A 23,311-nucleotide genomic window follows, 5' to 3' on the forward strand; every position below is an offset into this window, starting at 1 on the left:
GTCTATTGATCACATTAATCAGGCCTGTACATGCGAGGATTCAGTGGAAGAATAATAGTTGAGACCAAAGAATAATTAATTCAGTGTGAAACAATTCAAGTCATGAAGACAATGTATGCAATAAAGGAAAATAGAGCGATAATAGGACAGGACTTGCAGAAGTCCTTGCGGAAGTACTTGGAGGAACACATTTCACAGATTCATCCCCTGATGAGGAGGCACCACATTAGAAGGAGGGAATTTCTTCTTCTCCAACAAATAAAGGGTCATTTCCTTTCTCTGTCTTTCAGAATTTTTGTAGGAAAAGTATTACAAATGTGGCATTGTGAAGGCTTGTGCTAAGGATATAAACCATAAAGACTTTGGTCATGTCGGAACAGACCTTTTTTGTGGCCCCAGTTAGAGCAGGCGTTAAAAAGAAATGTCTTCTCTCTGTCAGACATGGTGACAGTTGGGAACTGAAAAAGTCTCCCTGGTACAGTGAATACATAATTTTTCCTAAACCAACTTACAGTAGGCTTCAAGCTGAAGATAGGGCAGGTTCAGCTTTTGAAGTAAAAAAAAATATTAGGTCACTGAGAGGTTAGAGCAGGGCTCTACCTGGAGATTCACTTACACACAATGTGTGGCAGAAATCTGAGCTATGGCGGCCTCTACTGGGAGTAGGAGAGTTTGCACGTTCAGCTGATTGGCTGAAGTTCGGGTTGCTTTAAATAAGGTGGATGAAAACTAAACTGTTGTTGAGGCCTATGACTCTTCTAACACTATTTAATATTACTGGGGATTCCAAGTCATAGTGGACCTTGCGCGAGACTATGGGTGCTGTGATTTTGAGATATTCTTACTTTGCACCTGTGAGTGTGAATTATGGCATGAGGTTTTTATCCCGTGCTTGATAAGCAAGTGGCTGCAGCAATGGAGTAGTGGATATTAGGTCTTTAGAACCGCCATCTAACCCATGCCAGCTTTATTTGTGTTAGCTGACATTTTTGAAGTCTCACCAGGCCTGTGTGCTGAATGGACCTTTGTCATTGCATAGGAAACATGTGGACATGTGTTAGAGTGTGTAGTGCTGGGAATTGTGTGGTTGTTTAGCTGCATACATATTTCTATATTGCAAATGTCTCCCTTACTTCTTATATCTTTTCTCTTAGTGTGATCTGTCTTTCATCTGACCTGTTCAAATGTTTGTAAGCAACTTGTCTCAGTGGTCTTCTGTACAATAAACTCTGGATTGGAGTTTACAGATTCAAAGACTTCTATTCCTATGTGCCAATGTCTCCCTCTCTATGCATTTACATTGTCCCCAATACTTAGTCTAAGAAATGCCAGGTCGATAGAGTCCTAGATCCTTGCAATCCTGTAAGTGAGACTTCTGCTTTTGAAGCTAGCTGTCCCAAAGTGCTCTCAAACCAAGTCAACTAGTGAATCTTGAGATCTTTCCTACTCCTGGATATCCTGCCCCTGAATGTCCCTGTTTCCCTAAGTCATGTTTATACAATAGTGAATTTTTAAATTTGAATTGTCTTTAATTGAAAAAATAAATATGAAACTTGGCCCTTACAGTCTGCATATGAGTCAATGTGTGTATATGTTAATATTTGTATGTTTACTCTGCAATAATAATTTTTGGGCTTAGTTCCACCCATGTATTTTCAACTGAATTTGCAAATACTATGGACTCAGGGAAACTGCTGAACAGCTCCCAGTGCTTGTCCTTTCATTCCTTCAACATGGCAACAATAGTCAAATTCAATTTTGGATACCTGACTCTTTAATTAGGCCACGGTAATACGGTACAGCAAATGGACCAAGGCATACAGGTCATATGTCACATGTGGGCTGTACCAGGACAAGCGACCCAGCTGAAGAAGCTGGTTTATCCTGCCACCTACTGCTATTTGTGCCCTGATACCTGCGAACCTATATCTTGTAATTTGGGCACTTTATTAATTTCCCGATGCCTTTATCTAATGTTGTCATTTTAGTCAAGTATTCCTAATTAAATTCTAAATAGGGCCGGGGTTTCACCAGTTCATGTTGTGCTAACAATGTTGATTTAGTGTGACTTAAATACTAAACAAGGATTTCTTTAGGAAACACCTGCTGCTTCGTTGTACTCTTGCTACCAGTGGTAAAACCAGGTTCTCTCACTGAACTCTATTTTTCAAAACAAGACACTAGATTGCTATTCTGAAGGAAGCCTTGCTCCACAGTGCTAATTCTGACCCTTCCTTACTAACTAAAAATGTTAAAGTTATAGGGGGTTTAAGACTTACAGGGGGGAGTAAAATTGCTACCCCATGAACTCTAGAAACACGGGAAATTCACGTTTAAATAATATCTACCCCCCAACGCTACTGTATTCATGTGAAGAAGGTGTAGAATAGAAATCAGCTGGACTGATGCCCTTTTTGCAACTGCATATTTGATTACCAGATAGCGATCACCTATTGTGGACCTCAAAAAGATGTGCCCCAAGGACTGCAGCAGGTGACACTTTCTTCCAGCAGTCTGTCCACTTAAGCAAACAGTGTGCTGGGGAAGGTACCCACTGAACTGCACATCTTTCCCCCTCAATTGTTTTTTAATGACAGTGGAGGATTGAGACATTCAGGAAACAGCCTTTAAAATGGAAGCGTTACAACGCATGTCATTACAACGCGAAAGGCTTGTTGCAGGGGGTAGAAGGTGTTGGAGTTAACTCCAACACCTTCCCGACTGTTGCACACACTGGAATTGGAATAGTAAATTATACTATTCCAACTTCCAGCTCACCCCCAACAGGAAGTTGGGGTAAAGGTATGCGTTGTAACGGCATGCGTTGTAACGGCATGCGTTGTAACGGCATGCAACCAAGACATTCGGATTTACAGTGCCCACTTCAGATTTGCAAAGAGGACCAAGTGCCAGCTGTGACCTTTCCCAGACAGGGACAGCTGATAATTATCCCTGACACCATGGTTGGTATTCTGAAATGGTCCCTGACCCCTTGTATCCTTATTGTTTGGAAGTTAAATTAGACCTTAGAGCCTCTGCCCTGACACCCTATTTACAACTGCAAATAAAGTACTGGGCTAATTGTCACGTAGCCTAGACCTCATTGAGCACAAATAGTGCATGCCAAGGAATACCAGGGTAGATGACCTCAGGTTTGAGACCCATTAGCCCAGCCATCCAGCGATTGGCCCAGCTCGGTGCTCAAGGGGCCTGATGTTATAAGACTGGCGAGAATGACGTGGCTCAAAATCCTGTGGAGCAACCTGGCCCCACCTAAAGACTACTAGGGAAATACAGGGATACTGTTTTCACAGCAGTTTATTCTGCTATGTACCATGAGCTAGCCTGGCTCTGTGTCAAGTAGTAAACTCATTTAGACAGCAAGCTGTTCTTGTAAAAGCATTCATAACATTCAATTGCACACACATATGACATGGAATTAGAACAGGGTTGACAACCCAGCCATAGTAAATATCATTCAGACACTGTTAATACTTAGTACTGCTGGAGCAGGGTTTTCTTTTTAAACCCAAATATCAGTTTCATTTTTATGTCATTACTAAAATTACTAATGATTAATTATTAAGTACTAGAAACTTGTCGAGTTTGATTAACCAACCTTATTAACAAAAGGATTACACGTGGGAAGGTAATTACATGGCTAAAATAATAAGTGAATTAAATTGGTGAGCAAATTAATTAAATAAATGTTGCTTATGTGATGTTATTATATGTTTGCGCTTTTAATTAATATGCATTAATGGCTTTTGATGTCGCAAATGGCTAGATAAACACACACACATAAGGGTATTAGCAGGGGATTAACACTGTATAATCAATTCAATGCAGTAACGTTGTTTTGTGTTTCTTTTAATTAAGTTGACCATTGTGGCCCGTTGAAAAATGGCCACCATCTACAGCCTGCATTTCAGTAGATGAAATATGAAAAGAGGCTTCGCGCGGATTGTGACCCTGGCCTCTGCTTGAACTGAAAAGCCATGAAAAGATGACAAATCCAGGACGTCTGCCAAATTTCCCTGGAAGTGAACTTTTGTCACAAATGAACAATTCGATTAGACAAACTTGTAGTGGTTGCACTGCGAGTGATACATTTGCAGAAAAGAGACATCCGTAGAAGTAACAAATTAGTTATGGACTTCCTATTTCCTTGTTTTGAATTTCAAGATATCCAAACGCGAAGATTCTTTAATGTTGCAAGACGACATCTTTTCCTGCCTAACGGATGTTTGAAAGCTCTGTTTGTAACTTTTAGTATGTAAAATTTAGTATAAATATTACTAGACTAGAGAGGGTGTATCGCCACTTCTTCCTGAACCTATGATCAGAGGACCGATGCTGACGGAGAGGTCGGTGACTCTACATGACGGCTAAAGAGACTTTAATTCTTTATTGAAGGACCAGTCCTGACTTACAGAAAAACTTTTAGCCAGAATAGGTAAATATGAGAATAATGATTTTGCAATTGAATGGCTTTTCATACAAAACGATTTAGATAAACAATACTTGTTTGAATTACAGTGTCGAGTGGTTATTTCATTGATATGTTATTCAGAGTGTTTAAATTGTTTCACCAGACTTAAGACAATCCGATTTGGTCGCATTGACCACAAGGTATGTGCAGATTGATTAGGTACTTGGAAAGTGTTTCTCCTTATTCATGGCACGGATAGAGTATTAGAATGAATGTTGGTGTAATGGGCCCCACCAGCGTATGATGTATGTGTGTGCGTATGATTGTGAAATTACTCTGCCCGTGGAAGAAGGGGGGATTTGAGAGTTCCGATCTGCACCAGTACTACCCTTATTCTTACTAGGTCTACCCTTAGGGTCCAATTTAGATCTCGGCGGATTGGTTACTCTGTCACAACTGTAACGGATATCCCATCTACCGAAATATAAACCCATAGGACACAATGGGATTTATATTACAGCGCACGGGATATCCATCACCGTTGTGACAGAGTAACCCGGCCGCCGAGATCTAAATCAGGCCCTTACTCTATTTTCTGCAACTTACTTCTAATTGCTCTTACTCCTTTCTACTGATACTCCGATTATTCTTAATTCTACTTATTCCTATTTAGTTACACCTTTACCCCTACATTTACTTCTACTTGCACCTCCTGTTACTTCTACTTACACTTACTCCAATCTTCTCCTAGTGTTACTCATACACCTTCTCTTATTTTAACACTTACCTCTACTCTTATTTCTATTCTGCATGGGGAGGGTTCATTAATACACATTGTCCAAGGATAGATAGGACAAAATGAGCCTTAATCCCCACAGCCCTCTCCAAGATCAGGTGGTACAGGATTCAGGAACAAGCCCTGCCTTTCCCAAGGATGAGGGTTATATAACTGCATCCTCTCACCACTACCTTTCATAAGGACGTGGTCAGAATAAAATACAGCAACGACTCCACCCTAAGGCATGGAGAAACTAGAAGCATCAGCAAGGTGATAACACAGCTTGCCTTGCACAAGTATAAGGTGGCATTTTTCGCCAAAGGACAAGGGAAGGTTTTGTTGGCCTCCACTGTTCTCATTTGCACGAGTGGGGTAATTAAAGGTTGTGGGTGGAAGGCGAGGAATATACAACAACTGCTCTCTTGCCCAAGAGTGGAGGTTGTACAATTTGCTCCGCTTACCTTCCTCACCTTGGTCAAGGGCATGGAAGAGGCCAAATGTACACGGGTAGAGAAGCAACAGCTTCCCAACTGGGCTATGTGCCGTTTTCAAGTGGTATACAGGTTAGCTTTGACACATCACAGCCCTTCTTCACCCCTTTTGTGATGGCAAAGTATCGCTGTGACAACTCTTACCTGTCCATTGCCATTTTTATTTACAACACGCATAGCTATGATCTCTATCAGCACTCCATCCTCATTTTTTTGTGATTGTGAAGAAGAGTTCTGACAGCAAGCAGTTGCCTTGCTCTCCTCATTACAAATGCAAATGTTTGAAGAGTAGCTGTTAGTTGTCCTGCAGGCCTAATTTAAGGCCCTTTAGCTAGGAGTGGTGGGGTTTAGTAGTAAAAATGTACGACCCAACACTTGAGCAAAGTGGAGGTGGATGCTTCCCCTGTTCTAAGGCAATGCGGTCTGAGGGTTCGGCATTTTATTCTTTTAAACCCATTCACCCTTGGGCAAAATGAGGGGAGATAAACACTGTTATGCCCCCCTCCCACACCACATCCTTATCTGGCACTGAGGAAGGAAAGAGCAGAAGAATTTTGTAGAAAAAGACCCACTTTCAATTTAATTAAAATTAGGCTTTCAAAGTGGCCTTACTGCCCAAGAACTTCTACAATGGCAGGCAAGTAAGTGGGAGGGTTAAGACGTTTTAGCAGCTTCAAATCCTTTGCCGAAGGACAGGAAGGATTACATTTTTTTTCTTGCATGTTTGTGAACGCCTGGGAAGTGCTTCAAAAAGTGTGGAGAGTAACTGACTCTTCGCTCTGGCTAACAGGGTGTGGGGGTGGAGGCGTTTAGGAGACCTAAGCCCTTGTTGCCCAGTGCGGAGGTAGGGTGTGCCTTGATCCGTCCATGCATTTTACATGTGGCAGGAGTGTACTTTTTCCAACTATTTCGTCTTGCTCACAGCTAAAATGGGAATAGCAGTCAGTCAGACTTTTGCCAGGGGTGTACACTTGGCATACAACCATAATGTAATGGGTATAGTTTGTTCACTTAATAAAACTAATTTAATATTAGGACGCAGGTTAATTTTTAGATGTACTGCCCTCACAATGAAGACCGGTAATCTGAATATGGATTGAGAGCCAGAAGAAATACTTCAATGCTACAAGTAAATATGCGCAAATCCTGTTGATAGACTAAATTGAGAACCCCCTTCAGCACACAGCATAGCAGGAGATGGCTTCCATATAAGGCATGCAAATTTAAAGCAAGAAACATCTTATTTTACCATACAAGGGTGCAACCAAGACAGATGAACAATATATATATATATCAAAAAAATACCATATATATATATATATATATATATATATATATATATATATATATATATATATATATATATATATATATATATATATATATATATCCAGTCACTTACTGTGTAAAGCGATAGTAGACCTGATGCACACATTTAAATGTGTTTTTCTTAAATTACCTTAGTGGCTGGGCCTTGTGCCGCTTCTAGCTTTGGTTTATTCTTTCCCTTTTGACTGTAAAATCTCACCACTTCCACACATGTCCCGTATTCATGATTTGCAGCAGATGAGGCAGAGTCACTCTGAGTTTCTGGTTTTGAAACCTTGACAACACCAGATTGGGAACGAAGTTCATCCTTTAACGTTTCAAAGAAATTAGAAGGTCCACTTTTCTTGCTGGTCTGTGTGGAATCCGAGCAGGCAACCTGGTCCTGTGAAATGGTCTGGTCGACATGCTTCGGCTCATTCCTGCTTACGGACACCTTCTCTTCCTTTTTTTTGTGCTTCTTTGTACTGAAACCATCCCCTGTTATCAAGAAAGGGGTACAAGTTTTAAAATTGACCATGTACAATGACACCAATCTTAACTCTTTTCAATATGAAGAGTTTGCCTTCCTCTGTAACATTTTACTATGATCTACTATCATCATCTTCAAGGTTGAACGACGCCCTTAAGATTTCCCAAGTATTAGGTCAGCTCCAACCTCCCACACCGGTAACTGGTGTGGAGGTACGATTCCAAGGTGTTTGATGCCAAACACGATATGGTTCTATGCAGCCGTTTGAGATAGCTGGACATATAGGTAGAGGTGCATTATAACCTCACGATAAATGCCAAGTCACAGACAACCCGGGAGCATGGTCTCCGAAGGCTGCAGAGGGGATCTGCTCATGAAGGGGCACCCTCTCACTAAAAACCCAGCAACCTGCCTTCAGGATTGATAAGGCCTGCTAAAGGGGTGACTTATAAGTTTTAAGTGTAGTGACCTATAGATATAATGAACCCATATCTAAAGTAAGTGGCACAAGCACCAGCTTACACAGGTTGCAGTAGCAGACCTGTAGCTCCATTTTGCATGGCCTCTAATGGGTGGCATAAAAGAGGCTTCATCCCATGGGATGCCTCTGGGGTTCCTATGCCCTGGGTACATGGGTAACATATACTAGCGACTGATAAGGGTACCCCAGTATCCAATCTGGAATGTACCAAAGTACATGTGTAACATTTTAAAGGAGAAAGCAGATTGACTGGTATCCTGCTAAACAGGACCCCAGTCTAACTAGTCAAAAACAGTGAAACGTAAAGCAAAAAAAAAGGGGGGGGGGGGGTAACCATAAGAAGCAGATCCTACTTCCCTGCAGTCATAATCTCCACACTACAATGCAAAAGCCACGCATTAAAGCTCCTTTGTAAATGTGTGATTATGAGGCAATAGTGCAGCAATTTACAACAAGCAGCCCGGGATCGCTGCTTGGCTGCTTGCAGTCCTGCTGCCTTCCCCCAGGCAATAAATTAACCCAGACAATGAAATTATTTATTGCAGTGGCAGACGGTGACGCTCAACACTGGAAAGGTGTCAGGAGGAATCTGAGAGACATACCCAGTGGGGGCAAAAAGATCATTCTAAAAAATTTAAACATACTCGTCTGTGTTTTGCTCTACTTTTTTTCTTTCTTCTGGCATCAGCATGGTGGCGGGCACCTCAGGGAGCCTCTAGCAACCCCCTTCTGCAAATACTGATGCTGCTCTCATGCTGCAGATGGGCCATATGAGAGCAACGACAGGATTGGCTGGAGCAAGCTGCTTCGACGTTCCAGCAGATACAGGAGGACTATGCCTGCTCTCCTCCCACCTGTCTGAGACAACTAGGTGGTAAGGTTCACACTGCGCACAACAGCCGGAAAAAGTGACTTGTGCAGTGTAAACTGGAGAGAACCAGCACCCCCCTTGCTGACCGTCAGCAGTAATGCCCTCCCCCCAAATACTGCTCAGGCTGGGAGAAGTGAAAAAAAAGGTAATTCTTTTTTTTTTTTTTTTTTTTTTTTTAATGTGTTTATTGGTCTTTTCTTATTTTTCCATTGTCTTACATTACATGACAACACAAAACTATCTAATACATAATTCGAATCTGCACAAAGCAATACGACAATAATACAATCTAAATCTACTGTTCGTGTTACAACTGAGTGTTTCCATTGCGTGATAATGCACAGATTTATTACCAAGAGGCAGTTTCTCATGCATCACTGTAATTGCCTGCCCACCGTACATCCCCACAATTTCCAATCTGCAACAAAAAAATAAATAATAATAAATCGCCAATGCCAGGTACTAGCATTCCTTGTTGCCTTCAATCTATTTGTGGCTAGCGTTCATAACACTAGCAGACGTTGGAGACAGTAGTGTTTGATCACTTCAATAGTTTAATGAGGGGATTCCTCCACAGAAAAAGAAATAAGAATTAAAGAAAATGCGCCAATAAAAGATATATTATCTAAATAACATTTAACAACATATTTAAATAGCTGCCATCGAGATGCAAATAAGATAACCATTACATGACCGAGTATGGGATTGTGTATCTTGTATGTTACAACATGGGGACTCGCCAGGGTGGAACTCGGACTCATGTGGGTGTTGGGAGTCAGTGGTATGGCGGTAAGTGACTGGGTAGTAAGGGGGGGGCTCTCCACACGGTAATTAATTTTTAGGTCTCGCTGAGCCCCAGCGCTTGCGCTGGCTCGGAGAGACATTTTGTATTTGGGAATTTTTAAAGTGCTGCCTGTGGCCTAAAGCTTGAGTGCACGCGAGCGTGCACGCGCGCAGCCGCCAATCACTGCTGCGCGCGCACCACTTGCCACACAGCGCGTCCCGTCCTAGCGATCGCGATCACTTTCGCTTTGATCGCTATCACTTTTGCTTTCACGGCCGCGCGGCAATGCTTGTTTGTTGTTGCTTTTGCTCGTGCCTTCGCAGTGCATGAAGCTGTTCTGCTGACTTCTGCTTGGACTGTCTCACGTTCGATGCCTACGTCGTCTGTCTGTGAGCTGTGCCTCCGCCTGGGGTGAGTCTGACCTGCGGCGGTGAGGGGATAAACCCTTACACATATGTTTAACATGCCCTTCTCTGCGGGGTGTGGGTGACTTACGAGTGCACCCACCACTTCTGCTATTGGACGCTTGCCATATAACAGCTTTCTGTGCCATTGAAGAGTCAGGCCAGTGAGAGCCTTGGGGACGTTTACACCACCTTTTTGAAATCGTGAATTTTCATTGTAAATATGCTTTCACGGCCGCGCGGCCGTTACTTTCACAGCCGCGCGGCCAATGCTTGTTTGTTGTTGCTTTCGCTCGTGCCTTCGCAGTGCATGAAGCTGTTCTGCTAACTTCCGCTTGGACTGTCTCACGTTCGATGCCTACGTCGTCTGTCTGTGAGCTGTGCCTCCGCCTGGGGGAGCTACAAAAGGGGTGAGTCTGACCTGCGGCGGTGAGGGGATAAACCCTTACACATATGCTTAACATGCCCTTCTCTGCGGGGTGTGGGTGACTTACGAGTGCACCCACCACTTCTCCTATTGGACGCTTGCCATATAACAGCTTTCTGTGCCATTGAAGAGTCAGGCCAGTGAGAGCCTTGGGGACGTTTACACCACCTTTTTGGAATCGTGAATTTTCATTGTAAACACGATACGTCTGGGCTATAGAGCAATCTGGTCGTGCCCGAAGTGCTGGCATTACATGTAAGTGCATGGACTCGTTTTTGGCTGTTTGTAGGCCTCTTTTTTTATGGGTTGTGTTTCCGGCTTTTACTGTTGATTTCTATTATATTACTACAAACTTTGCCGGCGACGGGCAAAAATCGATGCTGTCTCCCATCCCTCTCCAAACACCTATACACCTTTAAAACTGGCCTGCTTTGCATACGTGAGACACTTTTCAGCTATGTGATTCGCTTATGGGGGCCACTTTGGTACACGACCCTATTTTCTATTCCAGTACGACCCTTATTGTCAACTTGCTGTCGTGATCTGTTCTGCTAAGATAATTATTACAGACATTGTTTTATACGGTGGTTTCGTGCCAAACCTCTCCATTCTCTAGGTTTGTAAATAAAAGGTATTCGTTTTGGTGGTGCTAGTGTGTCAGCAATGTTTTGAGTGTCATGGAAAACACTATATGAAGCGAGTCTCTAAATAGAGGGTTGTCGAAAAATCAATACAATCAATAGTTTACAAGAAGCATGGTGTATGGAATCGAGTATATTGTTTACAACATTGAAAGAAAGACCTGGTGCATCAGGGTAGGATTGGTAATGCCGGCAATGGGCTGGTATCTGAGATGAAGCAGCATCATTCTGTTGTACAGCGCACTGACACCTTCGGGTAAAGTCCGCGCTTTATAAAAATGCATTAAAAAAATAAATACAATAAAAGCCGATTTGGACAGTGTCTGCTCTGTTTAGATGCCGCCAGCGACCTTTCCGGAGGAAGATGGGCCCCTATTGCCTCCCTTTTACCAAGGGGTGGAGGCGTCATTTTTTCATGCAGATTGGACAGGGGATGGGGGGAGCGAGCAGGAGTGGCTTAATTTATATTCTTGTGTTGTTTACCAGTGTGAACTTATACGTGCACAGAGTCCTGGCAGTATTTGCAGACACCAGATCACAATTTCGCCACTACATAACCAACACGAATCCCTCAACACACTATGTAGTGGTCTCATAGTTATGACGTTCCACAAACCTCGCTCTCTTGCCTATAAACTTGCTCTCTCTACCACGAGGGCCGATGTTTGGTCATTAATTTAAAATTACTGATTTTCAGACTTAAAACAAGTTTCTTGATTACTATGAAATTAAGTTAACAGCTTTAAGCGTGAACTACAACTACAGACACAATGCTATACTACACAGACCTAGAACTACAATTACCACTGACACAGCATTCCACCTGACAAGCAGAAGGGTGCAACTGTATGTGTATGTACATCCTAACCTATCACACCACAACAGAGCACCATTAGAAAAAAACATACAAGCCAGGCCCATTGACTGACAATTTTTGTTAGAACATTTTTTTTTTTTTTTACATTTCAGACAAATTAGTGTTAGAGATGTTATGAATAATTGTAATTGAAAATGTTTAAGTTCTGAAAATTAGATTGTGAAAAACTCTGAATATGATATTGGGAATGAAACATAAAAAGGTGTATGAAAGGAGTTTGTCGTGCTGAGTGCTTTAGTCACTCCCATGGATGTGACCGTCCAATGTTTTGCCCCAAGGACATATTGTTTGATTTTAAGGATAAGTTTTCACGTTTACTGTTTTATGTTTCATGTTTTTCTAGCGGGCAAGTAGGCCCAACCGTTGTCATGCTAACCCTTTGGCTGCCAGCTTACAGTATTGGTCTTTGAAAGAGGATTGTCTGCAACCGAAGCAAGATATCATGTATAAGTTGCTCAGAGTTGTAGATACAGTTAATGCAAAGTCTTTACTATTAGGGCAAGTGTTGTACGGATATGCAATGAGCTGTGAGCTGAGCTTGCTTTGCTAGCAGTGATGCCAGTATTAAAGCATGTACACATCTTTGCAAAATTTAACTATTTGAGGCTACGTATGCTCCATGATTATATGCAAATACATGGAGAAGTCTTAAAGCAAAAGTGCTAGCTTTCAAAATTTAATGCACACAAAAAATGTGCAACTTGATAAAAAAATGTTTTGCTAAACTTGTACAACTCTGGATTCAATTTCTCTGAGGATTTACTTTGTAAAACGTGTTTGCAAACCAATACTTTTTACTTAAAATAAATAAATAAAGGAAACTCATTGTAGAAACCATTATCGTCGATATTATGGGCAACTTGAAAATAAATTAGGGGCCCGATGCTTGATGAAAATTACAAACATACACTGCAGATATACATTGTGGCACTGGTGCCGATTTCGGGCATCTGTGAATTCACATTTTGCCTGAAAACTGAACTCCTAGCAACTTTTGGTGACCTCCATTTTCAACTGAGGAAATATAAACACGTATGTTTTCTCTACCAGGACCATAAATAGCAATTTATAAATGATGTATAAATAAAAAGGGTCTGTAAATCCGGGCTACAATCTCAAAAGAAACGCAGAGGTAGAGTCTATGCATTAGTTATAACGGCTCCTTAAAAATAAACATTTTCATAAAGTTCGCCTTAAATCCACATCAGCGTGTAACCAAAACGTGAAAAATCATGCTCCCGTTTCATTTATTACTGTTTCGTTTGTTTAAAATAAACCGGACAAGAATAAGCATTGATGAAATTCACTCTTAAGAAAACGAAAAAAACTAAATTTAAGCAAAAGTCATATTGTAAACCAGCCCACACCTACTGACTAAATTGGCATAGTCATTGAGTTTTAACAGTATGAACACATCGCAGGAAATGTAAAACAAGCATTTGCAATGCAATAGGTCTCGCATTTGCGAGAATTTGAGCTATTAGCCTTGTAAATGACAGTGCCTTTTATTTATGTTTTAAAAAAACAAACTTAAATAAAAAGCATTGCCATATACAATGCCAATAGCTCAAACTCGTATAAATGCGAGACCTATTGCATTGTAAATGCTTGTTTTATTTATCACTTTTGCTGCACTGGCAGCAGGGGGGCAACGCTCCTCTGCCCTAATGGGGAGCCACCGCTGATTTAGTAGCGGTCTCACCTGTGCACCTGCCATTAAAGACTGCCAGGACAAACATAAAACGTCCTAATGAGTGTAGGAAAGAGACGAAGGATGTGACGAATTTCATGGCGATAGAGTAAGTGGATGTTTAGGGTTGAATTTGTGTTTCTGTGAGAGAGCTAGATGCTTTACTTCCATGTACAATTGTTGCTCTACTGTTACAGAAGAGGATTAAAAACAAAGTGATGTTTTTCTAGGGAAACTTGCGTTTTTTTCTGACACATTCCCTACAGATTTCAATTTGACAAGGAGGGGTGCATGTGCTTCGTGATAGTGTAAGTTTGCTTTTAAGATAGTTTTGGCACTCAAAAATATTTAGAATTAGTCAACGGGTGGTGTTTAAAAAAAAAAAAAGTTTTATGTTTGTTTTATGTTCTAGAAGTGAACGGGTCAAGAAGCAATAGCCAATGATACTTGGACATTTGATTGGTAGCGGTTTCTGGATCCCTGCTGGGCTGTTTCCGGGCACAAGGACCACAATTACCGGCAGGCACAGCGTGCGGTTGCGCTGAAAAGGAGAACGCTGACCCGCAGCCCCCTGTAGCGGTTTCTGGATCCCTGCTGATCCCTTCTGGGCTGTTTCCGGGCACAAGGACCAGAACTACCGGCAGGCATAGCGCGCAATCGTGCTGAAAAGGAGAACACTGACCTGCAGCGGTGATGTGCGCGGGGACACACCCGGGCAAAGCCAGGGCCAAGGGCAGGCCCGTCCATGCCAGTCTGAGCCCAGAAGAGGCTGGGCTGGACCCCTCTCTAAAGTCTTGCTTCGGACCGAAGACCTAAGGTACTTTATTATTCCTTCTGTATTTTCTATTTGTCCTGGTAATCTGACACTATGGGGAGAAGGAAGGTCCTGGTGGAGAAGACAGAGGGTGGAAAAGTAGCAACACTCGACGCGTTTCTGTCAAGAGCAGCGAGCGTTCTCTCACATGAAATTGAACTGACAGAGAGACACTTATCTATGGAGCCACTCCTCTTTTCTAAATAGGTCACCAACAGGGATCACCCTAACAAATGCCCCACACACCTCACCACCTCAAGAGGGCCTATCAGATGACCTCCCAGCCGGCCAACAGGAACCCTCACCTGCCACTGAACAGTCTCCTACTATCAATAGGAGAAATGCCGATTTACCATCCCTCACTGACTTTGTAATTGATCCCCCAGCAAAGAGGAGCAGGGGCGCTGGGGCTTATAAGTCGAAAACACTCAAAACCATTCGAGCAATGAAACCCCGGGCTACGGGGCTAAGACTGTCACTTCAAAGGCTCCCGTAATATCGCTGCCTTTAACTGCAAATGCCCCACCTTGTGATCTAGTCTTCAACAAAGCCTTCTTGGGTGAAGAAACTAAATGTATGTTCAAATTACTTGACCCCATCATGCTGAAGCGAACTAAAATCAAAGAGAGATTAGCTGGCTTAGAGGCCCAAAAATACAACAGCCCTTATATCAAATGTCACACACCCTGTCGAAATACTATCCGCAGTCACGGAGAAGCCTGAATCTGTCATGCCAGCTGGCCAGGGCGCAAATCCCTCACTGTCCCGGGACTCTATAATAGAGTCTTCTGCACGGGGTTGTCTGGGCCCTCCTCCCCACAATCAACTTACTGAACAATTGGAGGTCCAATCGCCAACTCCTTTGGCCAGAAGGGTCAATGATTACCAGGCACCACAAGGACTGGGTGAATCAAGTTTGGGTTTTTATCCAGCAGGAACTCAAGGACCCCTCGTGGCATCGGGGGTAAACCATTCACATCAATTCCTCCATCTTCCACCGACTTCTTCCCCCGTTGTGCTGGTCCTGGCGAATGTTCCCCCTCTGCGGGACCAGCAGTTTGAATCTACCAACCAGCTAGTGGACAAATGCCTGTACTGGCTATCAAATCATCTTATGGACTGGGGCAAGGGGAGTCATCAGCTAGCAAATAAGATCATTATGGCGAGGAGTGTGGGGCGGGTTGGTAACACTACTAAATCCATTGCATGAGACTGCGCGGTGATAAAATTTAACAAACCCCATCTTGGCACTGCTTTTCTTGAAAATCTCCATAGAACACCCTTTAGGAGTACACAGATTACTCCTTTAGAACTGGAGTTCTTCTATAAGCAGGGTCCTCCGACAAGTTTCGCCCAGAGGGGTGGGCTATGGCCAACCACACACATGCCATGTTATCCTAATCAAGCTAGCACTACCCCGGGGGGTCAGGTTTTCCAACAGATTCACTCCCCTCTCAGATCTGGAAGCGTGTAATTGACCACCAATATCCACCTCCTCTCCAGTTACCCCACCAGTTAACCCTGTCCCTAGATCAAAGGTGCCCCCAAAGCTCCCCCCAAACTCCAGGATTAGTGGTCAGAAACAAGATCAGTCTGGCATCATGGAATGTGGCAGGGATTGCCTCAAAGGTAGGAAATACTGAGCGGCAGAGTTACTGGTCAAGGCTAGATATTATCTGCCTCCAGGTAACATGGGCTAAAGACCCAGCATTTTTTGCAGGGTACCGCTCATTTCATACACCAGCTATACCTTCAGTGTCAGGCAGGGCCAAAGGGGGTTTATGAACACTTAATTTCGAATACCTTCGCTTTTTAAGTAAAACAGGTTGGGACCCAAAATAACCATTTCCAAATTCTTAAATTGGAGCCCTCAAATGATGACCCCTGGTTTTTAATTAACTTCTATAAAAACGAATTTGGGGGGAAACATAAAACGAGTTGCAGCTTACCTAAATAAGGAGTTAGGCTTACTTGACTCACGTTCACACAAGGGCCCATTTAACATAATCTGGATGGGGGACTTTAATACACCCTTGTGTAAGAACAACGAGGTGGGGGTGTGCGGGCTGGATGACTCTCAGGGCAACCTCCTCCTTCATTTTACACATAGTGATTATGGTGAAACCCTAAACAGCTTACTTTATTCGAGGTGCCCGAGTATAATTAACAACTCGAAGACTGGCCTGATAGAGAAAACATTCAGGAGGAATAACTGTGAGTCTACAATAGACTTTGTTTTGGATTCCGCAGCAACAAGAGATAGAGTGGACCACTCAGCTAATCTGTTCACATCATATAGCGACCAAGCAATCCTATATATACACATAAGTCTCCCCCCAAAAAATGGAAAGACCCCAACAGGTAGTGGATGACATTGTGCTAGCCAGGAAGAATGAATACCAACTAAAGTGGGCATAGGTCGTGAAGCAGAATTTGGCTACCGCAATAATAGCCCAAGTAAGGGATAATATTTTATACTGTCTGGCTAAGGAGTCCTCTCCCCGCTATTAGTCATTCAGTTCAGAACCATACTAATGAAAATAAAAGTCGCACTTACTAGACATAAACCAGCAACTGATTTTCAACCAAGCCTCTGGTTTGACACTTCATGCTACCTAGCAAAGACATCCCTTGTTAGTGCTCTAAAATCCCAGTCCAGAGATGCGGCCTTGGTTAGATCACAGAGGTACGAGTACAAACAGGCCAGAAATAAACGTGTAACAGATATAAGGGAGAAGGCCTGCGTTGACCTCGAAGAAGCTGCCAACTCAGGAAATAGTAGGGAGTTCTGGAAAGTTATAAATGCTCCTTATTTTAAAAATACAAAAGACCCGTCCCTGGATACGCACGTAGAGGAAGAGGCATGGATAGAGCACTTCGAAGGCATCTTCTGGGAAAATCCACCATGGAGCCCCATCAATCTGTTTCATTGTTCCCTCTCCATAGAAACCTGACATTCACGTTACATGAAGTCAGAACAGGGTTGGAAGCTTGTATCCCGGGAAAGGCCCCGGGACCTGATGGGATTCCTGTTGATCTCCTTCAGGTCAATTAAGATATGTGGGTCCCCCTATTAACAAATATCTTCAATAGCATAGCGGTAGAGGTCCATCACTTCCTGGAAACATAATGTCATAGTTCCAATCTTCAAGAAGGGAGACAGGGGCAGTCGGAAGAACTATAGACCTATCTCCTTTCTGGACACAACCGCCAAATTAATGGGCCGGCTGTTATTGGCCAGGCTGGAGGACTGGGCACTGGAACTAAATATTTTAATGCAGGCACAATATGGTTTCCAGAAAGGGAAGGGGACATTGGACCAATGTCTTAACCACTCGCTCTGCATAAATAAATATACGACGGCCAAAGGAGGGACGCTATACATGACCTTTATGGACTTGTCAGCCGCCTTCGACTGTGTGTCCCACCAGAAGCTATCGCTGAAAATGGAGGAAATTGAGATCGATCCGGATCATCAGCTTCATCCGCCAGCTGTACGCTAATGCTACAGCTTGTGTGAGGTATGGCGTAAATGGGGAGTGCACGCGCTCGTTTAAAATCGAGAAAGGGGCCAGACACGGATGTTTCCTCACCCAGTTTCTTTTTTCCATCTATACTAACAGGGTGGAGGCAGTCTTCTCAGACTCAACCCCAGATGTGTCTATATTCGACAATATCCCCCTTCCAATACTGGCTTACCCGGATGACGCTGTGTTAATTGCTAGGACGTGGTAGCCCTCCAGAGCCTCATAACAGCATATGCCTAATTTATGGCTTCCCTAGACCTTCAAGTTAATGAAACCAAATCCTTTGTCATCATAGCTGAAGCCGCCAGAGGAGCTAAACCTCCTCATTTCCATCTGGCCTCAAAGAAAATCGAAGTGGTTGACTCTTTCGTATACCTGGGAGTTTTGTTTGACAGTAAACAATCTTGGTCGAACCTGGTGGCAGCAGGAGTCCTGGGTATGGAAAGAAGCCTACAAGCTATAAAAGGTTTCACTAAGAAGCTGGGATCCAGTCCTGTTGACACGATTAAAAATATTTACCAAGCTATAACAAAGGCGGCCTGCAACCTATGGGGCGGACGTTTGGGGGATGGCCCAGATTGAACAACTGCAGAGAATGGAAGATACCTTCTTAAAGTCTAGGGTCTCATTACCATCCTCAAATTATATTTTACACCTCGAACTAAGGTTTCCCTACTTGTCCGACTCCATTAGACTGGTGCCGATCCTGCTGTGGCTCTCTATTTGGCAAAGGTCGACGGTTAACCTAACCCAACGCATAATTGGTGACTGCATAAAGCTGGAGGGTCGCAGCAGGATTGGATGGCTCAGATACGTGGAAGCAGAACTTACTGCTATTGGGCAGGAAGACCTGTATAGAGACCCCCACCTCTTGCAGAAAGGCCCCCCAAACAGAAAATAATCGAGCTATATATGCAGAGGGCCAGCTATGCTTGCAAGGAAAAGAATTGTCAGTTAAAAGCATTCACTGCCTACGCCCTCATTCCACCAAGATCTGGGGAAGCCTAGTCTTACCTCTCACGTATCACAATAGCCCAGCATCGATTTATTTGTTACGTTTTCGTTTGAACTTAATTCCATTGATGCTTGGGTTTTCAGAGAGGAATTGCAAGCATGCTGACCTAAGCCTATGTCCCTGTGACAATTCCTCGCCCCAGTCTGATTTACACTTGGTACGGTTTTGTAAGTTTTACCAAAGTGAAAGAGAAGCATTTATCCTCCCTATTTTAAGACGTCATAATTTTAAACAATGCAGGGTGGCACTGTATTTCTTAAAGTCCTTACTTCATCCTTATGTTTGCTTTTCGGTCGCATCATTACTGTGGGCTTGTAGGAGTAAAAGAAAGTTGATGGGTGTGTTGTCCTAAAGTACCATAAAGGACATCTAAACTCAGGCATGATTTTAAACTGTTATGTGTTTTTTTTTTTTTTTTTACAATATTCGTGTGTTATGATGAAATTGTACTTTTATGATCTATTTGCAAACAGATCGAATAAAGATTTTAAATGAAATGAAATGATTGAATATAGTTCTTGTTGGGCGTGTAGCATGGCAGGTAATCATGCCTTCAATAGGTTTTAAGTGTTGTGGTTTGACTTATGTAACAGTAAATACTTTTATCAAAACAATATTTTGAATAAATATTTTTGTTATCTGTTGTGGTTTAAACTCTAGTGCAGTGGTTCCCAAACTTTTGACTCCTGAGGACCCCATCGAGTCACCACTGGAAGCCAGGGACCCCCCAAAAATTAGCATGATTTAAAATTTCAATCATTAAAACAGTAATTCCCCAAAAATAAACACACGTGCACACTTTTTCCGACGTTACCGTGGCGATTGAGGCTTAGCCTTATTTACAAGGCAGCGTTAAGCCATATAACATGGCCTAATGCTGCCTTTTAAATAGGCCCCCATGTCACGCAATGCTTAGCGTGAAAGGGGTGGGCAGTGGGTGCTGCAGTGGGCGTTTCACGGCAACACCCAGTGATTTTGACACTGCCCCCTATTTACAAGGGCAGCACAAATAGGAGGCAGCGCCAAAATTAAGACCAGGGAAAACCAGGTCTTAACTTGGCAAATCCTTTATTTCTCCTCGTTTTTGCTTTTTCCATGTGGCTTGCCTTGTACAGCACACATGGAAAAAGCAAAACGCCTTGGATTGTTTATGGTCAGGAAGGTGACCCTCCTGCACATAAACAATCTTTTTATTAAATGCCATTTTGTAACTTCCATGTCACATAGAAGTAATAAAACGGCATTTAAAGATTGTTTATGTGTCCTGTACATAAAGAATCTTCCCCTGCATGCACACACTCTTGCACCATGGTGCAAGGGTGCCTGCGTTGGCACTACACTGCTAAGTGTAGCACCAGCACTGGGGGAAACGCAGGGCTGCACCATATTCTTGTAAATATGGTGCAGTCCTGCATTTCTGAAGTGGCGGAGCCTATCGTTAAGCCAAGGAGGCTAACGACACGCTCCGCCACTTCTGTTGTAAATATCCCCCGTAGTATTTTATATTCAAAGAATTTGCAAAAGACAAAACAATTTAATGGGAAGATTGGTGCTGCTGCTGGAGCGGGTTGTATACCCCCCCCCCCCCCCCCATTTCTGCATGTTCATATTAATCCGAATAATCTATTAACTGTAACATTATTAATCTGTTTGAAGTGATACCTCACCAATTATATTAACAAAAGATTTACACGAGGGATTTGCATGGCTAAACTAACTGTATGCTGATATATGTCCGCATGGAATATTGCATGATAAATGTTGCTTTTGTGACATAATTATAAGTTGCACCAGATGACATCACTGGGTGAATATAAACGCTTTAAATGTTGCTATCATGCTAGATAATTACTTACACATAGGGTAATTAGTGAAGGTTTAACATTTTATTAGCCATTTCAATGTTTTAATTAGGTTTTGTGTTTGTTTTGCTTAAGTTGACCATTTGGGCCTAAGAAAAATGGCTGACTGAGACACACGACGTGACTACTACTGTTTCACGAGGTTTCGGGTGAAGTGCACTTGCGCCACCGCCAGCAACAGTGGCCTCGTCCTGACCCCAGGCAAGATGTACCCATCAATGACACCCTGGGAGCTTCGTCAAAATCACGAAACAAAGGACTGTCTTTAAAACCGGAACCAGCAAGTGTGATGACATAATCTAACGGACTATGTGTGAACTTTACCGAATGACCCCAAACCAGCCAATCAGGGCTGCCTAAAACTGATTTTTGTTACATTTTGACGTTCGTTTCATTATAAAAGAAGGAAGACTAGGGAGTTAATTAGATCTTTGACAACACTTTTTCTTTCCCTGACGTTATGCTAACGGAGAGGACGGTGACACTGCTGGTCAGCTGTTATCCTGCATCTTTGAAAGACTGAATTGCTGCCTGACTTTGATGAATTAAAGACTTTTCACGACTTGATTGACTTAGAGGACGACTAATAGCCAGATTAGGTAAATATGATGTTCGGTGATTTGGTTTATGACTTATCACAATTGCAATTGATTAGATAAACAAAATTATTATTCTAACTAACAAATGTGTCGGGTGATTTATTTAGAGACATTAGAATAAGATTAAATGTAGATTAAAGAAATGAGTCACCACATATCCAAAATCAACTAACTGATTCATCGATTAAATGGAGGGAATATCTCGAGGTTCTGAGTTTAATAAAGGCACTTAATGTAGGTTCAGGTAAATTAGGTTCCTTTGTTGAAATGATAATCCTTTCATGTCAGCGTTCGGACAATTTATATCTCCAGTGAGAATAGATCAATGAAGCGTGAGTGTTCGTGTTATGGGCCCCACCAACTATTGTATTGAGTGAATGTGCTAGTGTGATATTTGATCTGTGACGAAGGGAGGATTTTAAATTCCACGCTGCAACAGTTTTTCTGGTAGCAGAATGATGGTTGTTATTGTTTTGGTTTGGTGATTATAGCTTCTAAATTGCTTACTGATTATTGGTTATTAGATTAACACTTTATGTTGAGTTGCGTCGAGTTCTATGTTTGCACGGCTTCTGGGATGTAGGAAGACGGAAGTTTGTAACGGTTCCGTAGTAGAGCTGAGGTAAGCGCTGCTCTCGGGAAAGACGGAATTGTTGTTGCCCTGTAGGTACACAGGGAAAAGCGTGTAACGATTGAAGTTGCACAACGCATTGTCTGGGTTCGATCCGGTGACATCGTCGCGTGTTGCCGTTAGAAATATCTCCTGTATGACAGAAGTGTATGGTAGCGAAGGTCACCTGTGAAGTTTTGGTCTTGGGTACCAGGAGTCCAAACGGCATTCCGATAACGCTCATCACTAGAAAGGTAATAGGTGCTCCCTAAGCTTGTTAGAAGGGTAAAGTAGAGGGAAGTGCTACTTTATCAACGAATGTCATAATTCTGTGGTAGGACAGACTGTTCGCTGTTCTCGGGAAAGACAGGATTCTGTGTGAATGTACTACATTTTCTTGTGCAAAAGTGCGTGAATGTGAAGGCATTCGGGTTAATTGTGAAACTCTAGTTTTATTTCTCAGGAGCATTGGGTCTCCAACTAAGTGTCTTAAATCTGGAGAAACGGTTAGCTAATGCTTGTTAGAAGGTTAAGGTAGAGGGATGTGCTACTTTATCAACGGAAGTAACGATTCCGTAGTAGGGCAGAGGTAAGCGCTGCTCTCGGGAAAGACGGAATTCTCGTGAGAAAGGACTATTGTTATTCCTTGGTTAGCGAAGCGGACAATGGTGGTGTTTTTGTGTTGTTACTAACAGAATTGTAAATTTGAAACAAAACTTACGAGTGAATTTTGTAAAGGAGGGGTAGACAGGAACAGGAGCTGGGGCAGCGGCTGCTGACGTCAGAACGACCGCGCTGGGATTGGCCAGTCAGTCGGAAACGTAGAACGCTTCTGATTGGTGCGTTAGTGTATGCCGCGCTAGGAGTGGAGGATCACAGGGTGACGTAGACGTTCCGGATTGGTGTGTTAGTGTGGGCCGCGCTACAATTGGACAGAAAAGCAGTACGGTCGAGAGGAGAAACTAGAGATACACGAAAAAGCAGAAAAGATGTATTACGACCCCCCCAGAAAAGGAGAAGAAGTCCTGGTTCGGTAGAATTAAAAAGTGGTTTAAGAAGGACAAACCGATTGTAGCTAGGGAAAGACAATTACTTCCTCCACCGAAAACCCCCGCATCCTTTATGGTTGCGAAATAAGAATATCACACCTGTATTTGGTCAGACAATTGGGTCAAGTATACTGAGAAAGACGGAGTTTTGGCTTTTCCAG

The 23,311-nt window shown here is 42.8% G+C and overlaps 1 protein-coding gene across 1 annotated transcript in view; it reads right to left on the minus strand.

The window, feature by feature from the left end:
• Positions 1-23,311, minus strand: part of FSAF1 (40S small subunit processome assembly factor 1) — a 241,315-nt gene that overhangs the window by 172,791 nt on the left and 45,213 nt on the right. The window contains exon 2 of the mRNA XM_085612025.1: positions 7,161-7,507. Coding sequence (XP_085468151.1) covers positions 7,161-7,507 — 347 coding nt within the window. The remainder of the gene's footprint in view (positions 1-7,160; positions 7,508-23,311) is intronic.

This window comes from Triturus cristatus, chromosome 6 (assembly GCF_964204655.1).
Source record: "Triturus cristatus chromosome 6, aTriCri1.1, whole genome shotgun sequence".
Classification (NCBI taxonomy): Eukaryota; Metazoa; Chordata; class Amphibia; order Caudata; family Salamandridae; genus Triturus; species Triturus cristatus.